Raw genomic sequence first — 19,298 nt, forward strand, 5'->3', positions numbered from 1 at the left:
TGAAGATTAATTTGCACATGGAATGTATTGCCTTGTGAGGATGGAATGAGTAAGGAATACCTTCTTGCTTTGTGCATACAACAGTTAGAAAGAAGGCCTTGAGATATTGAGATTGCAGTAGCATGATTGAAAGAGGCAAGGTTAAAGAATAAGGACCAATTTGATAAGAGGCATAGGCGAAATGGTGGGGGATCATGTGGCTTTCCTTGTTTTGCTGGTGGAGGGGCGACAATCCCCTATTTTAAAGCAGCCCCTCTAGATGTAGAGGACTAGGACACTGACGCAACCAAGCCAGACACACATGGGTGCTACTACAGAGTAAAGTATGGCAATTAAGTGAACTTTGGTACAACACAAGGCATGTCATTTCAATGCCATCTTCATATTTTTATACACTCAATGTATAAGAATTGTTTTGTAAAATTTAGAGACCAATAGACCAATGATGCCCCCTCAATGAGCATTTTTTAGCAGTGGCTAGAGGGCTATATAAAAAGATAATCGAGAAACAAGCAATCAAGTGTACGGCGTGCATCCGCCAACCCGGTCACAAATACAAGCAAGAGCTATCATGGTGGAAACATGGTAGACGCGAAGTGACAGTGGGCAATGCAAGAAAAGGGAAAACAAGCTACAATGAGCTCATCCCATAGTCAACAATGCAATGCTCAGGCGAGACAAAACTCCCACACACTATGGTTCATGAGGCAAAGGAGCTCGGAAGGACAAATATGTAAGTTTTTAAAATTGGAGCCTAAATCGTTTCAAAAAATGTTTTAGTTTATGAATTTTTTTGTTATTGCCAACTTAGGAAAATATCACTCAGAGTCACCTCACCAGAGAGATGGACAAGTATAAAGTGTGGCACATAGAACTCGATACTTGGTGATGGTTTGTGGAGAACTATCACATCTCTTGCGAGCAATTCAAATCAGCAATCGGATCTCTACAAGCGGTAAGCATGGACAAATGATCTTGTATTAATTGTTTTGAGTTATTAATTTGTTTAATTTGGTTCTGGTTAATGTAGAGTTAGGTGATCAAACATACGTAGATGTGGACGAGGACAAGATTAAGGAGGATGAGGACAAGGACTTGGTCAGATAGATAATTTTTTGTAATCCTCTTTTAAAGTGCAAAGGTGGCACAAAAAAAAACTCTATGAGAACATGTATATACAACTCAGCTAAAATTTTGATGTTATTTGTAGTTATTTTACTTTAAATTGTCAAGGTAAGATATATTCAAACCCTATTGTCTTTTTTTTTAAATACACTTTTCAAAATGCAATTGATGTTTCATATGTTTTATGCAGGTCAAAAATAAAGGTGCTCAATTTGGGCCACCCACCCAAATGAGCACCTTTATTTTGGAAAAGCCATATAAAGGTAATATCAATGGCAAGTGAGCACAGGCATGGCCCCTAATGATTGTGGCCCACACTCTAATTCAATAGCTCCTTCACTTGCCTCTTAGGAACACTTATAGTTTGAGAATAAGCACATGTTTGAAATTGACAAAGTTGATAAGTTGTTGACACATGAATCCAACATGAGCAAAGAGGAATGTAGACCATTGAATAAATTGGCACAAGCAATGGAGAATAGGTTTCCAAATTAGTGCTCAAACATCACTTTAAGACGATGCACAACATTGGGTGCTCTAAGCATCATTTGAAGTCCTTACCTTGCAAGCAAAATTTGGTTGGAGCAATGCCAATGCACATGCACTCCTCAAGTAAGCTCTATTTACACTTTTATTTTTTCTCATTCTCTTCTTGCATGGTCTCTCCATGGATTTGTGTTGATTATTTATTGTTTGTAGATTGATAGACAAAATGCTTCCTATAGATCACCACATGCTTTTGAATTGTCGACATGCAAGATCCTAAGTCACTACACTTGGCATCAATTATAATTGCATCCATGCATGCATCCATGATTTCATAGCTTATTGCAATCAATATGTCCATGCCACCTCCTATCCTATGTGTAGAGAAGCATGCTACAAGACTAGTATGACAAAGGTTCACTTACCTCGTAAGGTATTGAGGCATTTTCCGCTATCCCTTGGATTCAACTTATGTTTAAAATCAAGTTTATGGTGGATCTTCTCAAATGCATGTTACACCAACCACCACTCAAATCATGGAATGATGTGTATCCATGCCAATTCACCTGCATGGAGACACATCTAGACACACTAGCCAAAGTTTTAGTTAGAACCTTGCAGTTGAGGGTTGAGCAATGAGTTTAAAATTGATGGTGTCAATATCTTTCGCACCAAGTCTACATCATAGAGTACTTGGCCAGTGGTGATCATCAACTACAATATTCCAGCATGGGATACAACGAAGAAGAGAAATATATTTCATTTTTTGCTTGTGCCAGGAAAATAGAAAGTGGAAAATATTGATGTTTACCTCAAGCCACTCATTAAAAAGTTGGAGGAGTTATGGAAGGGCATCTTTGTTGTGAATGTTTCACTTCCAAAGGTGAGGAGAGAGACCATTGCGATGGGTATGCTTATGTGTACTATGCATGACTATCTTGGACTTAGAGATATTTCTTCGATGTTGTGTTCATTCTTCTTTCCCTTCATTATTTGAAGTTTTAATCTTTTCTGTAATGACATGTTTGTAGAATTGTCCGCATCGGGCCACAATGTCTGTCCTACTTGTAGGCCATCTTTGCTGATGTGGTGTCTAGATGCCTTTTACAAGGTAATCTATCCAAACAACCATTGTTTCCTACCCCAAATTCATAGCAAAAACAAGTCTCTAGTTCTTTTGTGTAATGACATGTGTGTAGAATTGTCCGCATCGGGCCACAATGTCTGTCCTACTTGTAGGCCATCTTTGCTGATGTGGTGGCTAGATGCCTTTCACAAGGTAATCTATCCAAACAACCATTGTTTCCTACCCCAAATTCATTACAAAAACAAGTCTCTAGTAAATGGGAAGAGCACTAGAGTAGTCATCCACTCCCGTATACTACAACATAATTTATATCAAGGTACTCCATATTTGTTAAGCTTCCATATTGGAAGAAATTAAAAATATAATACCTCTTGGATCCCATGTACATTTTCAAGAGTGTCTCTCACACCCTTTGGGACACATTACGAGTAATAGGGATTCATGAGGGCAAAGAAAGGATTTGAGGGCCATGAAATATCTTTCCACATTTGCCACTCCACATCAAGGCCCCAATGGAAAGATTGTTCTTCCTAAAGCCCTATGGAATGTTAAAAAAGATGAGCTTGATAGAGTGAAGGGATCCATTACCTCTATTTGCACAACAATAGAATATATGAGATCACTAAAGGGAGCTTTCACAAAGGCAAAGAAAGTGGATTGAAAATTGGCACAAGATGTTACAAGTAGACTCGTAATTTGTATGTTGTCCCTCATTTAGTTTAGATATTGAATTTTTTTTATGACCAAAACAATATCTTGTCTTAATATTTTGGCATTGTATTTCATTGTACCCATAAGTATATGTACAATATGCGAGGACCAGAAAGTGAGGAAAGCTATTTTTAAACTTAGCGTGTTAGTAAGGTACATCATATCTCTATTCTATAACTTTTTTATATGTACACTATTACTCAACATACACTTAGTGTAGTCGTGTGTGTCATCTTGTAGAATTGTAAACTCTAGAGAAATTGAAGTAAATGATGTCCCCGCTTGTTATGGAAATAGTGTGTTCCGTTGAGGATACATTTCTTGGATCCATTCTTGCTAGTCAAGTCCACCTCGTAGTTCATGTATTTGAGGAGATAGCTATATGAGGAGTATTACATCCACACTTAATGCTGTTTTAATTTTTGAGAGGTTTTAAAAAAAATCCTTATATATTTTGTACGATTTTGGACCCATTCAAAGGTATGCATGCCCGAAGGATGGATCCTGAAAGAGGCATCTGTATATTTTTCATAGTATTGATCCCTCTATGTCTCCCATGCCAAGTAAGAGACATAGAGGGATCAGGGAAATGTGTTTGTAAGAGAGAGAAGCATGGAAGCAAGCTCATAGAGGCAAGAGTATACCCCCGGTTCCTTGACACCTTGCACATTTTCTAGATCATCATTAGCACGAGTCGATCCATGATTAAATGGCTGAAGCAAAGGCACACGGAGAGGACATCACCGACAAAGAATGGAAATATGCATGAGGCTGCATGCCAAAGGTAGAGTACTCATTTGCATAAACCATATTGTATAGTTTTAATTGATTTTATCTTTTTAATTTATTGTACATTGTTTTCTTTTCTATAGTGTCTTTCCTTTAACTCTATGACGTGGTGAAAGGGTGAACACTTTTGTATACACCACAAGACAAGCCTTGAGCCACCATGGATTGTGGCATCATGGGAAACTTTGACACAAATAATGATAAGTCTAGGTACAGTGGAACTATTGAAATGATACTAAAGGTTGATTTTAGAACCTTTCATACCTTCATCTTTGAGTGAAATTGGTTTGTGAATATGTGTAGATTTCATAAGAATGGAATCTACACGCTAGACTTTAGTGTGCATCACATGGGGAGGTATGACAACTAAGTTTTGCCACACAATTGTAAGCAAGTGATTGATTACCAAATTTACCTTTCTAATGTCACTCACTTTGCGCTTATGTTCTACAAGTCATCTATATCCCATCAATCCAGGAACCAAAACTTTGATTCACATTCTAGATCTAGTAACACTTCAAGGAATAATCATTTTTTCCACTAATGAAGTGGAGATCATCTTCGACCCTCTCCCACCTCCTACTTTGGATGAGGAGACTGAGGAGAGACATCGATGAATCAAATTCCACCATTGTCAATCTTAGCAAGGAGGATATTTGTCATTAGATAATGATGATGATGATGCAATGGAAGATGAAATATTCATAGATGATGAAGCCAACACATCTACAAATGATGATTTAATTTCTCTCTTTGTTGATTTAGGAGCTATGGTCGATTTAGATCTAGATGATGACACTTGTAGAAAGAATTTTGAAGATGTTTCATAAATGTTTTGTATATTTTCTTATGTGAGAAGTTTTTGTCGTGTTGCCCCTCCCCCCCTCTCTCTCTTTCTCTCTCTCTAATTCCATCAAGCATGCTAATTTAGGTTAATCAAATGTGTGTGATTAATTTCATGATCGTCTATCATTTTTTTGTCCATTTTTTATAAGAAATATCCCAAGCTTTATAAATTTTTTGGTAAAATAGAAAGAAGTACTACAATTTGAATATTTTTTCTCCAAAGAGTTGCACGGTAATGCTAGATGTAGATAACAACAGTTATAACCTCTCTCTCTCTCTCTCTCTCTCTCTCTCTCTCTCTCTCTCTCTCGTGCACATACACATCCACATTCATACATTTTCCTATGTGATTGTTAGAAGTTTTATGATTGAAAGTGTAGTTGTGATGTGCATAGTGTGAGAGCGCTCCCACTATTGCATTAGTGCTTGAATTGAACAAGAGCTCCTTGATCAACACCTCTTTACAGAAAGAGAGCTCACTGCCACCTTTCTGTAGAGCCTTTCAGAATATGCAATGAATGAAAGGATGTAGTTATTCGATTTAAATGCATGTTGTTTTTTGGTGAAGAGTGCCAATCTCTTCTATTTCATGCATGGTTTCCAAATTGAGTCACAATGTGTATCCTACTTCTAAGCCATCGTTCGTGACGGGATGCCCAGATGCCTTGTGCAAGCTCTTGTATCAAAATAACCATTGTTTCATGTCTCAATACCATTTTTTGTCCATTTTTTATGAAAACATCATGTTTTTTAATTTTTCTTATATATAAAATAGAAAGAAGTACCCAACTTTGAATATTTTAGAGCCAAAGCTTGTGCGAGAGCAATCGCTACCGACTTGTTGAGGTCTATTGGATTGAGTACTTTGACATCCTACTTGATATACTCATCCAAGCCATAAAGGGATGCCTCTTTGTGATCATCATCTGATTTACGTAATTGGGTGCGGAGCTGCAAAACACGATTAGAGAAAGACATAACTGGCATACCGCCATTTTTCTTGAGACTGCGCCATTAGTCTTTCAACCGAGCTAGGTACTAAGGTGGCATAAATTGCGCTTTGAGCTTGTCTTGGAAGTCGGCTCAATTGAAAGAAAGGGGCACGCCTTCTTTGGCTTCCTCTAGGTGCGCGGTCAATTGTACCTCTTGCCATGCGTAATACCAATTAATGGCATCACCGGCAAGATACATGGCTGCTTTCAAAACCTTGCTATTTCTTGTTTTCTTACTTGTGACCAAGTAAGCATTGGCAATCGCTACTGCGCGTTGAGATCTATTGGATCCCTTTCAATTCGAACATAATTCAAGCCATCCACAAGTGAGTCAAGGATGACACAAAAATACTTAACTACATGCAGTATTAGCCTTTTATTTATCTGAACATGGTTGTGAATATCTTTGTTTGAGGCTTCCGGGGTAAACCTTGTTTATGGAAATAATGTAGGTGTAAAGGTCTAACTAGTTCTTCTCCTAGATTCTGACTTAAGTTTTGCATATGTCACTAAAGAGAGCATATAACAGTTTCCAAGTCTACTAGGAATGTATCTAAGGGAGGGGTAACTACTTTTGTGTTACACCTCTCCCCTTTCACAAAGAGGTGCAGTTAAAAGCAATTACCCCCTATAACACCACAATTGATCGAGCAATTGGCCATGTATCAGTTTTTGGTACGAAGAGCATATCAAAAGAACAAATATGGGATTCTATTTTTGTACATAATCCCTGTGAAACAAACCAACTACTTGAATCAAGCTCATACAATAGTAGTGGGAATCAATTTTGTAGAAGACAAACATTGAGATCACTCATGTAGCTAGAGGTTTACTAGCCAAACATGATAAGAGATGTTCATGCCTATGTAGATAACTACTCTCAATGCAAAAAGAAAGCAATACCACATCACAAAGAGGTGCAATTACATTTCAGCTTCTAATTAACCCCCTCTCGCTTGGTATGTGTGTGACGTCTTGTCTTTTCAAAGGGTGTTACAAACTTCATGACAAATCTTTTATTACTCGCTAGCAAGCTATTAACAAGTAAGGATACTTTGTTTAAACCCATGGCGTTATAAACTTCATGATAAATCTTTTGAATGGGTCCAAGAAGGGCACATAAGGTATAAAATGGCGAATGAAGGACCCTTCGTGTAAGAAGTCGGATGAGGAAATTGTAGCACTTCAAATGAGAGATGAAAGCAGGCTCTTAATTTGAATCAGGAAGCACAAGATGATAAAAAATGGCTGCGTTAATATTCAATCTGATACTGATCGTGGCGGTGGGATTGCAGGCGATGCCTCTAATTTCAGTTGCGGCGCAGGCGCAGCGGGCCCTTCTGCATCAATATAATCCAACGCAGGATGAGTTTTCCAGAAACGTCGGCACGGTGCTCACATTCGTCATTCACGCAGCTGCAGCAGGAGACAAGCTAATTAGGCGGACGCTCCAAGATCGAAGGCCGGTAACGTTGCCTCTTGTATCCGGTTACGAGCTTGGTAACGTGAACTACTATGTGCGGCCCGTTGTGGGCAGCACCCGTCGCTCCTTTTACATGACAATGGACACCGCCGCCGACCTCACGTGGCTTCAATGCCAGCCCTGCCACCCGTGTTTCGAGCAGCTGGACCAGCCCATCTTCGACCCCCGAGTGGACTCCACAACCCTTTCTGACATCCGTGGCCGCTCCCCTCTCTGCAATCTCCTGGGCGCCGCCTCCATAACGTCGATGCCGGACAGCCCCACCTGCACCTACCTCAAAGTATACCAGGACGGCTCCATGACCGCCGGCAAGCTAGTCTCCGACACTCTCGCGCTCCCTGACATCTTGTTCGGCTGCAGCCACCGCAGCCGCAGTGAGCAGGAGGGCGGCTTCCAGGACATGGCCGGAATCATGGGCTTGAGCCGCGGCCCCCTCGCCTTTCCATCACAGCTGCGGCGTAGAGCACTGCCCAGCACCTTCTCCTACTGCCTTCCCAAGATGTACTCGGCGGACTCTTCCACGCTCACGTTCGGGACCGGCGGCAGTCATATTGCACACAACACCGTCTTCACTCCGCTCATCATCAACCCCGAGCATCCATTCTACTACTACGTCCATCTCACAGGCATCAGCATCGGCAGCCGTTTCCTCGATCTCCCGTCCGGCCTTTTCGACATCGATCCGAGCACCGGCGATGGCGGGTTACAGATCGACTCCGGCGCAGCCATCACCCGACTGCATCCCCTTGCGTACCACGCTCTTCGTGACACAATGCAAGCCATCATAGCTGCTCATGCCCCACAGCTTCTCCCGGGTGAGCCTTACATCGATCTGCTGGACACCTGCTACTTCCTCGCCGACGGAGTACAACATGATCATCTTCTTGATGGCGTTCCTTCCGTTGTTCTTCACTTCGCTCGAGCTGCTGATCTAGTGCTACCTCCCGACATTGTGCTTATGTCTCTTGATAAGCCCGATCCAGACAGCGATGAGCACCATCCTGTTTGCCTCTCCTTCTCCAGTTCCGATATTAACGCTAACTTTCTACGAGCCACGTCTGTGCTCGGCAACATCCATCAGCAACGCACTCGGTTCATCTTTGACGTTGATAATGACAGAATGGGGTTAACAGCAAATGAATGCTAACAATATTTTGCAGGTTGGCAGCACTGATTTCATATCTTTTGGGGCTCATTCTAATCTTTATGGCCTCATCTGAAGCATGGTTAATTACATACTTCGGTTGGTTTACTCATGATTTTACTGGGCCTTGATTGTAAAGGGAGTAATTTAATTGTAATCCCCCTTAAGTACCTTGGACTTTTGTGTAAATCTTGGCCTCTAAGAGCAAAGTTGAGGAACATATTTTCTCTAGAGGAGTGATGTGAAGCATTCAAAGCTTCCCTTAATGTCTTGACACAACACCTATACTTAGTGAGTTTTGACCTTGTAGTTTCTTGGCATGTTAAAACATACCACAGAGAACAAAGAGAGGCCTGAAAAATTTTCAATCCAAATTTATAGCTTTCTAGTATTCCAAATTGACTTACCAATCAGTTTGTGAGTGCTACTCCATTTACGGTGATGGATAGAAACTAATAGAGAGAGAAGGCTAAAAGAAAGAGGGAGTGAGACTACAATAAAAACGGTTTAAGTAGATTGAAATGGCTAAACAGTAACTTAATCCAATTTGGAGCGGCCAAATCTAAGTGGATTTACATAGCCTACCTTTACCGTCCAAACACGATCATCTATTAGTGGTCAAACGTAAAGCCACTAACCCTTATAATTCGTTAATCCTAGCGGATTGAAATGGTAATGTTGCTCTAATCCAATTTGGAGCAACCTGACCTAAGTGGCTTTACAAAGCCTACCTTAACGCTTTAAACACGAACATCTATTAGCGGTCAAATCTTAAGTTGCTAACCCCAAGTCGCTAGTCCTAAGCAGACTGAAATGGCTTAACCTAAGCAACTAGTCGAGAGAAGAATGAAATGGAATAAACATAAGTAGCTAGCCCTAAGCAAACTAGAATGGACTAAGCTAAATCGCTAATCCTAAGCTGCTACCCTAATTCAATTTGGAACGGCCTAACCTAAGCAACTTTACATAGCCTACCATAATACCCTAAACAGAGCCATCTATTAGTAGCCAAAACCTAACCGGCAAGCCCTAAATAGACTAAAATGGTCAAATGCTATCCTAACCCAATTTGGAGAGCCCAAACGTAAAGCCACTAACTTTAAGCGGTTTGAAGTAGGCAAAATGCAAAGTACTAACACCTAAGCGGCAAGCCCTAAGAGACTAATCCTAAGCAAATTGAAACAACCCAATCATTTATCCTAAGCGGCATACACTAAATGGATTATTGAAATGGCTAAAGTAATGCGACACTAAACAAATTTAGACCGGCCAAATCAAAAATCGCTAATTAATCATAAGCGGGTAGTCTTAAGAGATCTGAAACAATCAAATTACGAAAAACATTAACTAACACCTAATTAAGCGACTAACCCTAAGCAGATAAAAAGAGCCCAATCGCTTATCTTAAGCGGCGTACCCTAAGAAAAATAACTTAAATACATAAAGTAATGAAACACTAAGTTAATTTAGAGCAACCAATTCCTAAGCAGCTAATGTATCTTAAGCGACATGAAACAACCACATTGCAAAGAACTAGAACCTAAGGGGTCGGCTAGCCCTAAGCGGTTAACCCTAAGCGGACTAAACCTAAGTTGTTAGCTAACCCTTAGCGGGCTGAAATAGCCCAACCACCTTTACAAAGCCAACTACGAGCAACCGACATTGCAACATCGCCTTATCTTAAGCGATAAATTAATTATAACCTAACAATATAACCTAAACCTAAATCTAACTTGCTAATCCTAATGATTTAACGTAGACTTATTAAGACGTTCAAACGTATAAAGATAATTGAATATACTTAAAACTTGGTTCTAAAATATTCTAATTAATATAACACTAATATATACAACACCTAAAACATGCCATAATTTAATTAAAAGTACAACATAATATATGAATTTTTAAATAAAATTAATTTTAAATCAAAAGAAAAGAACTAATTATAGCTTGATCTAAATCAAGATTAAAAAATAATTATAAATTAATCTAAGTGGAAATAACTTGCTGGAGCTATATATGGCTCACTCTACTCAATTTGGTTTCACATGTATATTTGTATCTTATTCTCAATATGAATCAGTCTTTGGGAGCATACATGGTGTGTCTCTTATCTCGTCTCTCTCTCTTTGTATTTGCATCTCAATATGGTATCAAAGCGGTAATGATCACACGGCGATTCAATTCATGGTAACAAAACAGAGTATGTGTATGCGATTCGCATGTAAGATTTAGAATTGCTATAAATTTTATTTTTGAGAATTTATTTTTGCTAATTATGATTGGTTTGTGTTAAAAAGAATATGATTAGTGTCTTGTGTGGTGTTTATTGCTAATCAATATGGTGAATCGTTGATTACGTTTTCTTGCTGATTTGTCTTTTGACACCCTCAACTTTGTTTCAATTTGCAAGGGTCTTCTGCTTAAAATTTGGAGAAACGGAAAAAATTCCATGGAGCATAGCGGATTGACACTTTTCATCCAAAATTTGTTCGTGTCCTCGTGCTCTTCGATTTGAGTTCGTGATTTGCATCAGTAGGAGTTCGCAACAAAAAGTTATGCTGTTTTTACTACAATTGAGCTTGATGCAGGTTTCGTCCTCGTGCATCTTTGTGAAGCGTCCATGATCATTTTGTACCTTATTGCAAACTTTCAGAAGAAATCTACTACAAAAAAACTTTATTTGAGAGGTTTTCTTAACAAGTTACAATATGAAGCTGGTAGTACTGTCATGACGGGACATACTGAGTCTTTTAAATTCATTATTAATGATCGATCTTGCTTCTTTTGGTGATCCGTTCCATAAAAACAATTGATTACATCTCTTCTTGACACGTGAAGGATTCTTCTTATGATAACATTGTTACCATTCTTTCTAATAAAGATGCTCCCGATTTTAACCAAGGCTCTTGTCTCAAATTTCTTAATAAGCAATGTTCTTACTGCAATGAAAATGACCATACAGAAGATGATTGTTGGACACATCAGTATGATAAAGATCACAATATTACCACTAAGCAACCAAGTTTATTTAGAGATTCTTTTTCTTGTGAATATTGTGAACAATCTGATCATCCCACTCAAATGTGCTATAAGCATCGATTCGACACATATCGTAATAGAGCATATACTATTGAACATGGAAACAATATTATACCAGAGACAAACTGCGTCCTATGCTTAGTTGCTCCACAAATAATATTTTATGTACGTGATGGATCACTTTTTATTGTCAATTCTGGTGCTACAAAAAATATGACATATCAGTCTAAGTGGCTCCATAACTATCATCCACTACCAGTTCAACGTGTTGTTTATCTTGTTGATGATATGACTTGTCAAGTAAAGGATATTGGAGAATTATATTTTGGTACCTTATCTTATTCCACTTGAATTTTGAGAGGAGTATTACATGTACCAGATCTTCAATGTAATCTTCTTTCAGTTGCTAGACTTGTTGATCTTGGCCTCTTTGTTGGATGTGATCATACAAAATGCCGAATTGAAAAAGATGGAAAGACTATAGCCACTTCTCCTCAAAATGGTATTTTGTTTGAACTCTCTCAATGATGTTGTAGTAAATGTTGTCACTGCTCCAGGTGATCATGATTGCAAAGTAAGGATTCACCATTTTGTTCATGCTTATTTCTCAAAACTCATTGATCTTCAGTGTCGTAATCTTGCTCATGGCATAGATCTTAAAGCTCATCCCCAAATGGAAATTTGTGAGTTTTGTGCTCTTGGGAAACATAATCATAAACCCTTTCCTTTCTCAAATACAACTCATTCTCATGACATATTGAGTCTTGTCCATAGTGATATATGTGGACCTCTACTTGAGTTAGTCTGCTGATAGAGAAATTCATCACAAACACACTATTCCATATTCACCTCAATAGAACGATATTGCTGAACGAAAGAATCACACTATTCTCGATGCTATGAGATGTATGTTGATTCATTCTAGGTTATCTCGTGTTTTTTGGACTGAAGCTACTTTGACAACAGTATTTATTGAGAATCATCTTCCTACTATTGCACCCTCTGGTAAGATATCCATCACAGCATGGACGGGTGACATTCCTTCGTTATCTCATTTTCGAACCTTTGGATGTATTGCTTATATTCATCCTCTCAAAGAAACACAAACAAATCTTGATGCTCTTGGTCTTAATGTTATTTTTATTGGATACTATGACATTTCCAAAGGTTAAAAATTCTATGATCCTTTCGTCAAGAAAGTAATTATGAATCGTGATGCTACTTTTAACGAACAGCTTATGGGAGGCTCATGGTCCATGGACGATTCTGATGATACCAAATCATTGCTTCAGGCTTTTTCATTTATTTCAGATGATAAAACTCTTCCTATAGATAAGCTTTCCTCTTCACAACCATCCATTCCAATTGTTTTCAATGATGATATTGACATTTTCGTTGATCTACCTATTGATTTTTAACATGGTTCATATCATGTGTATAATGATGATATTATTGATAATGTTTTACTTACAGTAAAGCTATCTCTTCACCCCAAAAGGATCGATCACAAGAGGCTATGGAAGCAGCGTACAACTCTCTTATTAAAAAGGTACATGGATACTGACTGAACTACCTCCTAGTCGTACAATTATTAAGTGTAAGTGGGTGTATACGACAAAGATAAAAGCCGATGGATCTTTTGACAAGTTCAAGGAACCTTTAGTTGCAAAAGGTTACTCCCAAGTTGTTTGTGTTGATTTTCAAGAGACCTTTTCACCACTTGTTCGCATTACAAGTGTTCGAGTTTTATTGGCATTTGTTGTTCAATTTGATTTAGAAGCTCATCAAATGGATGTGCAAACTGCTTTTTTGAATGGTGATTTGGAAGAGAAAATTTATGTAAAACAACCAGAAGGGTTTTTTATTTCAAGTAAAGAAGACCTTGTTGTTGAACTCCATAAGGCCCTATATGGTCTCAAACAAGCTTCATGGGCCTGGTATACAAAACTTGATCATTTTCTCACCTCCAAAGTATTCATCTCTTGCTCTTCAGAACCCAACTTATACATAAAGTGCCAAGGTAGAAGTTTTGTGATTCTTGCTCTTTATGTGGATGATACCATCCTTGCTTCCAATGATTTGCAATTTCTTCAGCAAGTGAATAATTTATTGTCTTCTGCATTTGATATGGTGAATCTTGGAGAGATTCACTCGTGTCTTGGCATTTAGATTCAAAGGAGCCACACAAAAGGTATTTTATTCCTTAGACAGTCAAAGTTTATTGCAGATATAATTTAAAAATTTGGTATGGAATCTGCACATTCAACCAACACATCTTGTCGTGCAAGTTGTACGAAGAACACTTTTGACAGTGGCGGTCAACTTGCACTACAAGAGGCTCTTCACATTAGCGACGCTCACACAGCGACGCTCAAAAAAAAAATTCCCGGCGCCGCTATGAGCGTCGCTATAAGCGTCGCTATGAGCGTCGCAAATTTACAAAGAAATTTGCGACGCTCATAGCGACGCTTATAGCGACGCTCATAGCGACGCCAGCTGGGGTTAAAAAAATAACCGAGCGCGCCCAAAAACTCAGATCTCAGATCTGAGTTTTTCGACGCCCTCAAGCAAAGAGCAGGTAACGCTCTCCCTCACTCTCTCTCTCTCTCTTTTTCTTTTACACACACACACACACACACACACACACACACACGAGGAGAGGAAGGAGAGACAGGTATGCTCCTTCCCTCTCCTCATTCTCATGTTCCCTTCCTCTCTTTCTCTCTCCCTCGCTCTCTCTCTCACACACACACACATACACACACACATATAGTGTTTTTGAGAGAGAGAGAGAGAGAGAGAGAGAGAGAGAGAGAGAGAGAGAGAGAGAGAGAGAGAGAGAGTGCAAAAACGCACACACATACATAAACAAAGAATGCACACACACATTGAGAGAGAAAAAGAGAGAGAGAGCATGCATAAACAGAAAACGCACGCATTGAGAGAGGAAAAGAGAGAGAGAACATGCATAAACAAAAAACGCACACATTGAGAGAGGAAAAGAGAAAGAAAACATGCATACGATCCAAAAAAACGCACACACATTGAGAGAGAAAGAAAGAGAAACTAAGGGAGCGTCGTAGGAAACTAATTAAAATTAAAAGACCTAAAGATCTAGCCGACGAGGAGTTGAACTGAAGACCTATTATTCAAGAGAGAAATGGCATAATCAATCTATCATAGTTGGCATGGGTGATAGAAAGGTTATACCATTTATCTCTTTTTATTGGCACACACATCCACACACGCGCACACACACAGGAAGAAGAGAGTTATAACGTCGTAGGAAACTATTTTAAAAGACGTTAAAGATTAGGTTATATGTAGACTTACATTAAATTAGATTTAGGTTTATTTTTAACTAGATTTACATTTATTTAAGCTAGATTTAGATTTATGTTATATTAGATTAGATGCGGGTCTCCATAGACTGCGATGCCTGCATGAAGCGGGTGAAGAAAGCCCTCAATGGAATATAGGGTATTGCTGCCTTCACTCATAGTGGGCTCCGTCGATCCAAAAGTACTGGTGAAATGTCTTCAGAAGATAGGGAAGAAGGTGGATCTTCAGGGCGGCAAGAGTCACTACATCCCCGACACAATGACCATCTAGACAACCTCTAGTCATTAGACTTACGTTAAATTAGATTTAGCTTTATTTTTAGTTAGATTTACGTTTATTTAGATTTACGCTTATTTACGTTAGATCGAGTCCACGCAAGAATTACTTACGGTTTAGGGTTTAGAGTTAGACGAACAGTGAAAAGATCTACTGTGAAAAGATGTTAAGATGAAGTGAAGTGCTACAGCTAGAGAAGAGGCAAAGGGATTTTGTCCACTACATGCAGTATCATGTAGACGTGGGTGTCTAGATTTCTTGTACCCACAAATATAGGTATTGACCAATAAAGACGAGATTATAACCCGGTGGTTCTGATCTCCGTGCACCTCTAGACCGAGGTGTGCGGGGATTGGACATGACTAGAGAATGTGAGGAAAAGAGAGAGAGAGAGAGAGAGAGAGAGAGAGATAAGACAAAGAATGCCAATAGAATATTAAATTTGTTGTCTAGGTTATAAGTTTTTTATCCTCATTATGAGTAGCGACGAGGATGTGGGACCGTCCAACCGAAACACCTATCTCTCAACGAGGGTCTTATGTCCTTGTAATCAATGCAAGCATGCTGTGCGACGGACAAGACGTGTTTCTTTGCAGCACGTTCGTGAATTTGGCGAGTTCGATCCATCTATTATAGATCGAGTTGTTGCCAATTATAACTCGTCGGACTCTGACGCTGGCCAACAAGCAGCAATCTTGCAACCCAATAGACGTGTTCGCAGGCGCTTTGGTCAAGCAGCATATGTGAGGCCACAAGATGTAGCCTCTGACAGCTCGGGGGATGATCATGCAGAGCACATTCCCAACGAGGCAATGTTTGAGCCCGAGATTGATGAAATGATCGAGACGATCATGGATTCAGAAAGGCTTATCTATGATGATATGAAAAGTGAAGCCGATACATCATTGTATAATGGAGCACGTATGTCTAGATTGAAAGCACTCCTGGTTCTTCTCAACATGCAGGCAAAGTTTGGATGGAGTGACACTAGCGTCACAGCGCTTTTCAGGTGATCTATTACAATTAGTTTACTTTAATAGAACTCATGGTGTATAATGATCTGATAGATTTTTACACGACTGTATCATATTTTTATGTTGTGTAGATTGCTGAAAGAGCACATTCTACCAGCTGACAATGTGATGCCAGATTCCCGAGATGAAGCAAGAAAGATTTTGCGAAACTTGGGGATGGATTACAATTCTATCCACGCTTGTCCTAATGACTGCATTCTTTTCAGAGGGGAATACACAGACATGGAGAAGTGTCCGAAATGTGATTCCGAAAGATATCGAGTAGATCTCCACGGGACAAAAATTCCACAAAAGGTTTTGCGACATTTTCCTTTGCTTCCTCGCATCAAGCATTTCTTCGAATGTAAGTCCATGGCCGCCCTAGCATCATGGCATGAGGAGAATAAATCTTCGGATGGTGTGCTACGAATTCCTGCAGATTGCGCAGCCTGGAAACATATAGATGGAACATGGTCGGATTTTGCCAGGGAAGCTCGAAATTTGCGCTTAGGCCTGGCTATGGATGGCGTAAATCCATTTGGTCAAAGATCAACATCTTACAGTGTATGGCCCGTTGTCATCGTCAACTACAACATTCCCCCGTGGTTGACTACGAAGAAGGGGCACCTATGGCTAAGCTTGATTGTGCCAGGGCGATATAAAGTGGGGAATATGGATTTCACAATATGAGGATGCAAAGCAAGAGCGACAAAGGGCACGAATCGAGTGGAGACGGGGAAGACGACCACCGATGCACTATCCAGCGGTTCTGGAGAGCCTACCAACCTTCATGAGCTTAAGATGGTTGCACAACCAATTGAAAAGCGCACAACAATGCGGTGACGAAGTGACTGAAGAAGAGTGGGAGTACTCTCGGGGTTGCGCGACCAAGGTAAGTTTGCAATGTACGACTAGCAAGTGACTTTATTTATAAACGTTTGAACGGCCACTCATAATCTTTGTTCGTTGTAGTATAAGTCATACACAGCAGCATGGTGTAAAGGTCGACATTTTAGGGTGGAACGAATCGACAAAAAGCGTTTTACTCAAGATTGTGGAATCATGGCAAAATTTGAACAGTCTAGTCGACGACGTTCCTCTGATGCAGATCCCGTGGTGGCGGAACTCACTTACTTCGGCACGCTGCAAGAGATTTTGAGGATCGATTACAGAGGATTTTTTGTCGACTTGTTCGACGTGCAATGGTTCAAGATAATCATGGAGGGTCGAAACGCTACTGTGCGTAGAGGAGAGTCTGGTTTTCTTGAGGTGGATTCTACTAAGAAATGGACTGACCTAAGAGACACTTTCGTACTACCCGAGCATTGTGAACAAGTAAGTATATAAATAGTTAACATCCCCCTTTTACAAGTTATGTGCTTGAAAGCTCTCATGTAAGTTATGTGGCTCTGGCAGGTAGTATTTCATCCTACAAAGTCTACATCAAACTGGTGGTACGTCATAGAGTTAGCCCCTCGTAGTGCAAGGACGTATGAAGGCTACCATGTGCCAATCACAACGACATCAATGGAGGAGATCAGAGAAGATGCTCAATCAGAAGCCGCTGCGGTGGTGCCAGACGAGCATCAAGATGCTACTGCTCTATATGGGGTGCATGCAGAGGAGCTACAAAATGAAACAGAGGATATGTGTTTAAACGGAGAGCTCTATATAGATATAGGAAGTTATGCTGAGTTATGCGAGGATGAGAGAGAGATCTCTTAAAGCCACAAATATTGTATTTGAACAATTTTGCTCACATCTTTTGATTGAAAATTCTGAGTTTTCGACTTGCCTCTTCTACCACTCGATTCATTGCGTCATTGTATTTATATGCGTCATTACGTCATTGTATTTAATGGTCTTTGCGTCATTGTCTACTCTATTCATTCAATATTAAGTTTAAATATTCGTGTGTTTAATGCAGGTATGGATGATGAGGAGTTTCTTTCTTCTTTGTCACCGCAGCAGAGACAGTGGTACGTGGAGCGTCATCGCTCTGGCGCATCATCGCGCGTTCCTACACCATCCGCATCTCCCTCTCTTTCGGAGCATTCGGCGCGCTCCGAAGCTTCGGCGTCGACGAGACGAGCGTCACACTCTTCTAGACACCGGCGCTCTAGTGGTGGCGGTGGCGGTTGTTGTGGGGATTCCGCCACCGATGCCTCCACACCGCCTCGTGTTCGACGAGGCTCTTTACCCTCCCCTTCTTTGCCCGCCCCCACACCAGCCACAGCATCGCCGTCTACGCCAGGTTTTGCACGGCTGACTGTTCCTAGAAGCTACACACCTCTACCTACTCCGCCAGGAGCCACCCCACTCGACACTCCTCGCTTCGGGGCCCAGACGCCGGTGGAGACACCTGACGTCCGTACCCCCATCGACATGCCGCTAGAGACCCCTGCCGGGACACCCAGGTTCACGCGTCACCGGCCAGAGGGCTTGCCTTACTCCGTCGACATCAGCGGCGGCATCATCATGGATGATGACGGCAAGAAGGTGATCTCGCGCATGCGTGGTCTTTGCTCTCAGCTGTTTAGACACTATATACTAAACAAATGGAGTGAAGTACCAAGTGATTTAAAAAACAGAGTCATCAGCATACTTCATGATGAGTTTCCCGTTCCAACACGGGATCAGCGCTTCAATGAAGACCTGATGAAGATTCGAATGCGCGAATACTGCAAACACAAGCGTTCCAAAGTGCAAAAAGCAATCAAGAATGGGTGGAATAGGCCAGATTGGCTGGCCAAAGAAGATTGGAAGAATGCGAAGAAAGCAGCGCGCGAGAATCCCGACAAGTGGAAGCAACAAAAGGATGCAGCCAGAGCGCGAGTAGAGGCAGGGAGCTCGCACCACTTGGGGAGCGGTGGATGGGCATCATTTGAGGCCGATTTTGTAAGTCTTTTCACATTGCTCTTTATGCATGTTCGATAGTTTAGGGTTTATGAGTTTTTTAGTT

General features: G+C 40.4%; 1 protein-coding gene across 1 annotated transcript; it reads left to right on the top strand.

The window, feature by feature from the left end:
* Positions 1–7,280: 7,280 nt before the first annotated feature.
* On the top strand, positions 7,281–8,666 carry LOC147426018 (protein ASPARTIC PROTEASE IN GUARD CELL 1-like). Its single transcript, XM_086499339.1, has one exon. The coding sequence runs from the start codon at positions 7,281–7,283 to the stop codon at positions 8,664–8,666; it is 1,386 nt and encodes a 461-aa protein (XP_086355465.1).
* The last annotated feature ends 10,632 nt before the right edge of the window (positions 8,667–19,298 follow it).

Source organism: Adiantum capillus-veneris, chromosome 24 (genome assembly GCF_014529385.1).
Source record: "Adiantum capillus-veneris isolate H3 chromosome 24, ASM1452938v2, whole genome shotgun sequence".
Classification (NCBI taxonomy): Eukaryota; Viridiplantae; Streptophyta; class Polypodiopsida; order Polypodiales; family Pteridaceae; genus Adiantum; species Adiantum capillus-veneris.

What these genes read in the sequence shown, in the direction of transcription:
- LOC147426018 (XM_086499339.1), top strand. Translation starts at nt 7,281, where the DNA reads ATGGCTGCGTTAATATTCAATCTGATACTGATCGTGGCGGTGGGATTG.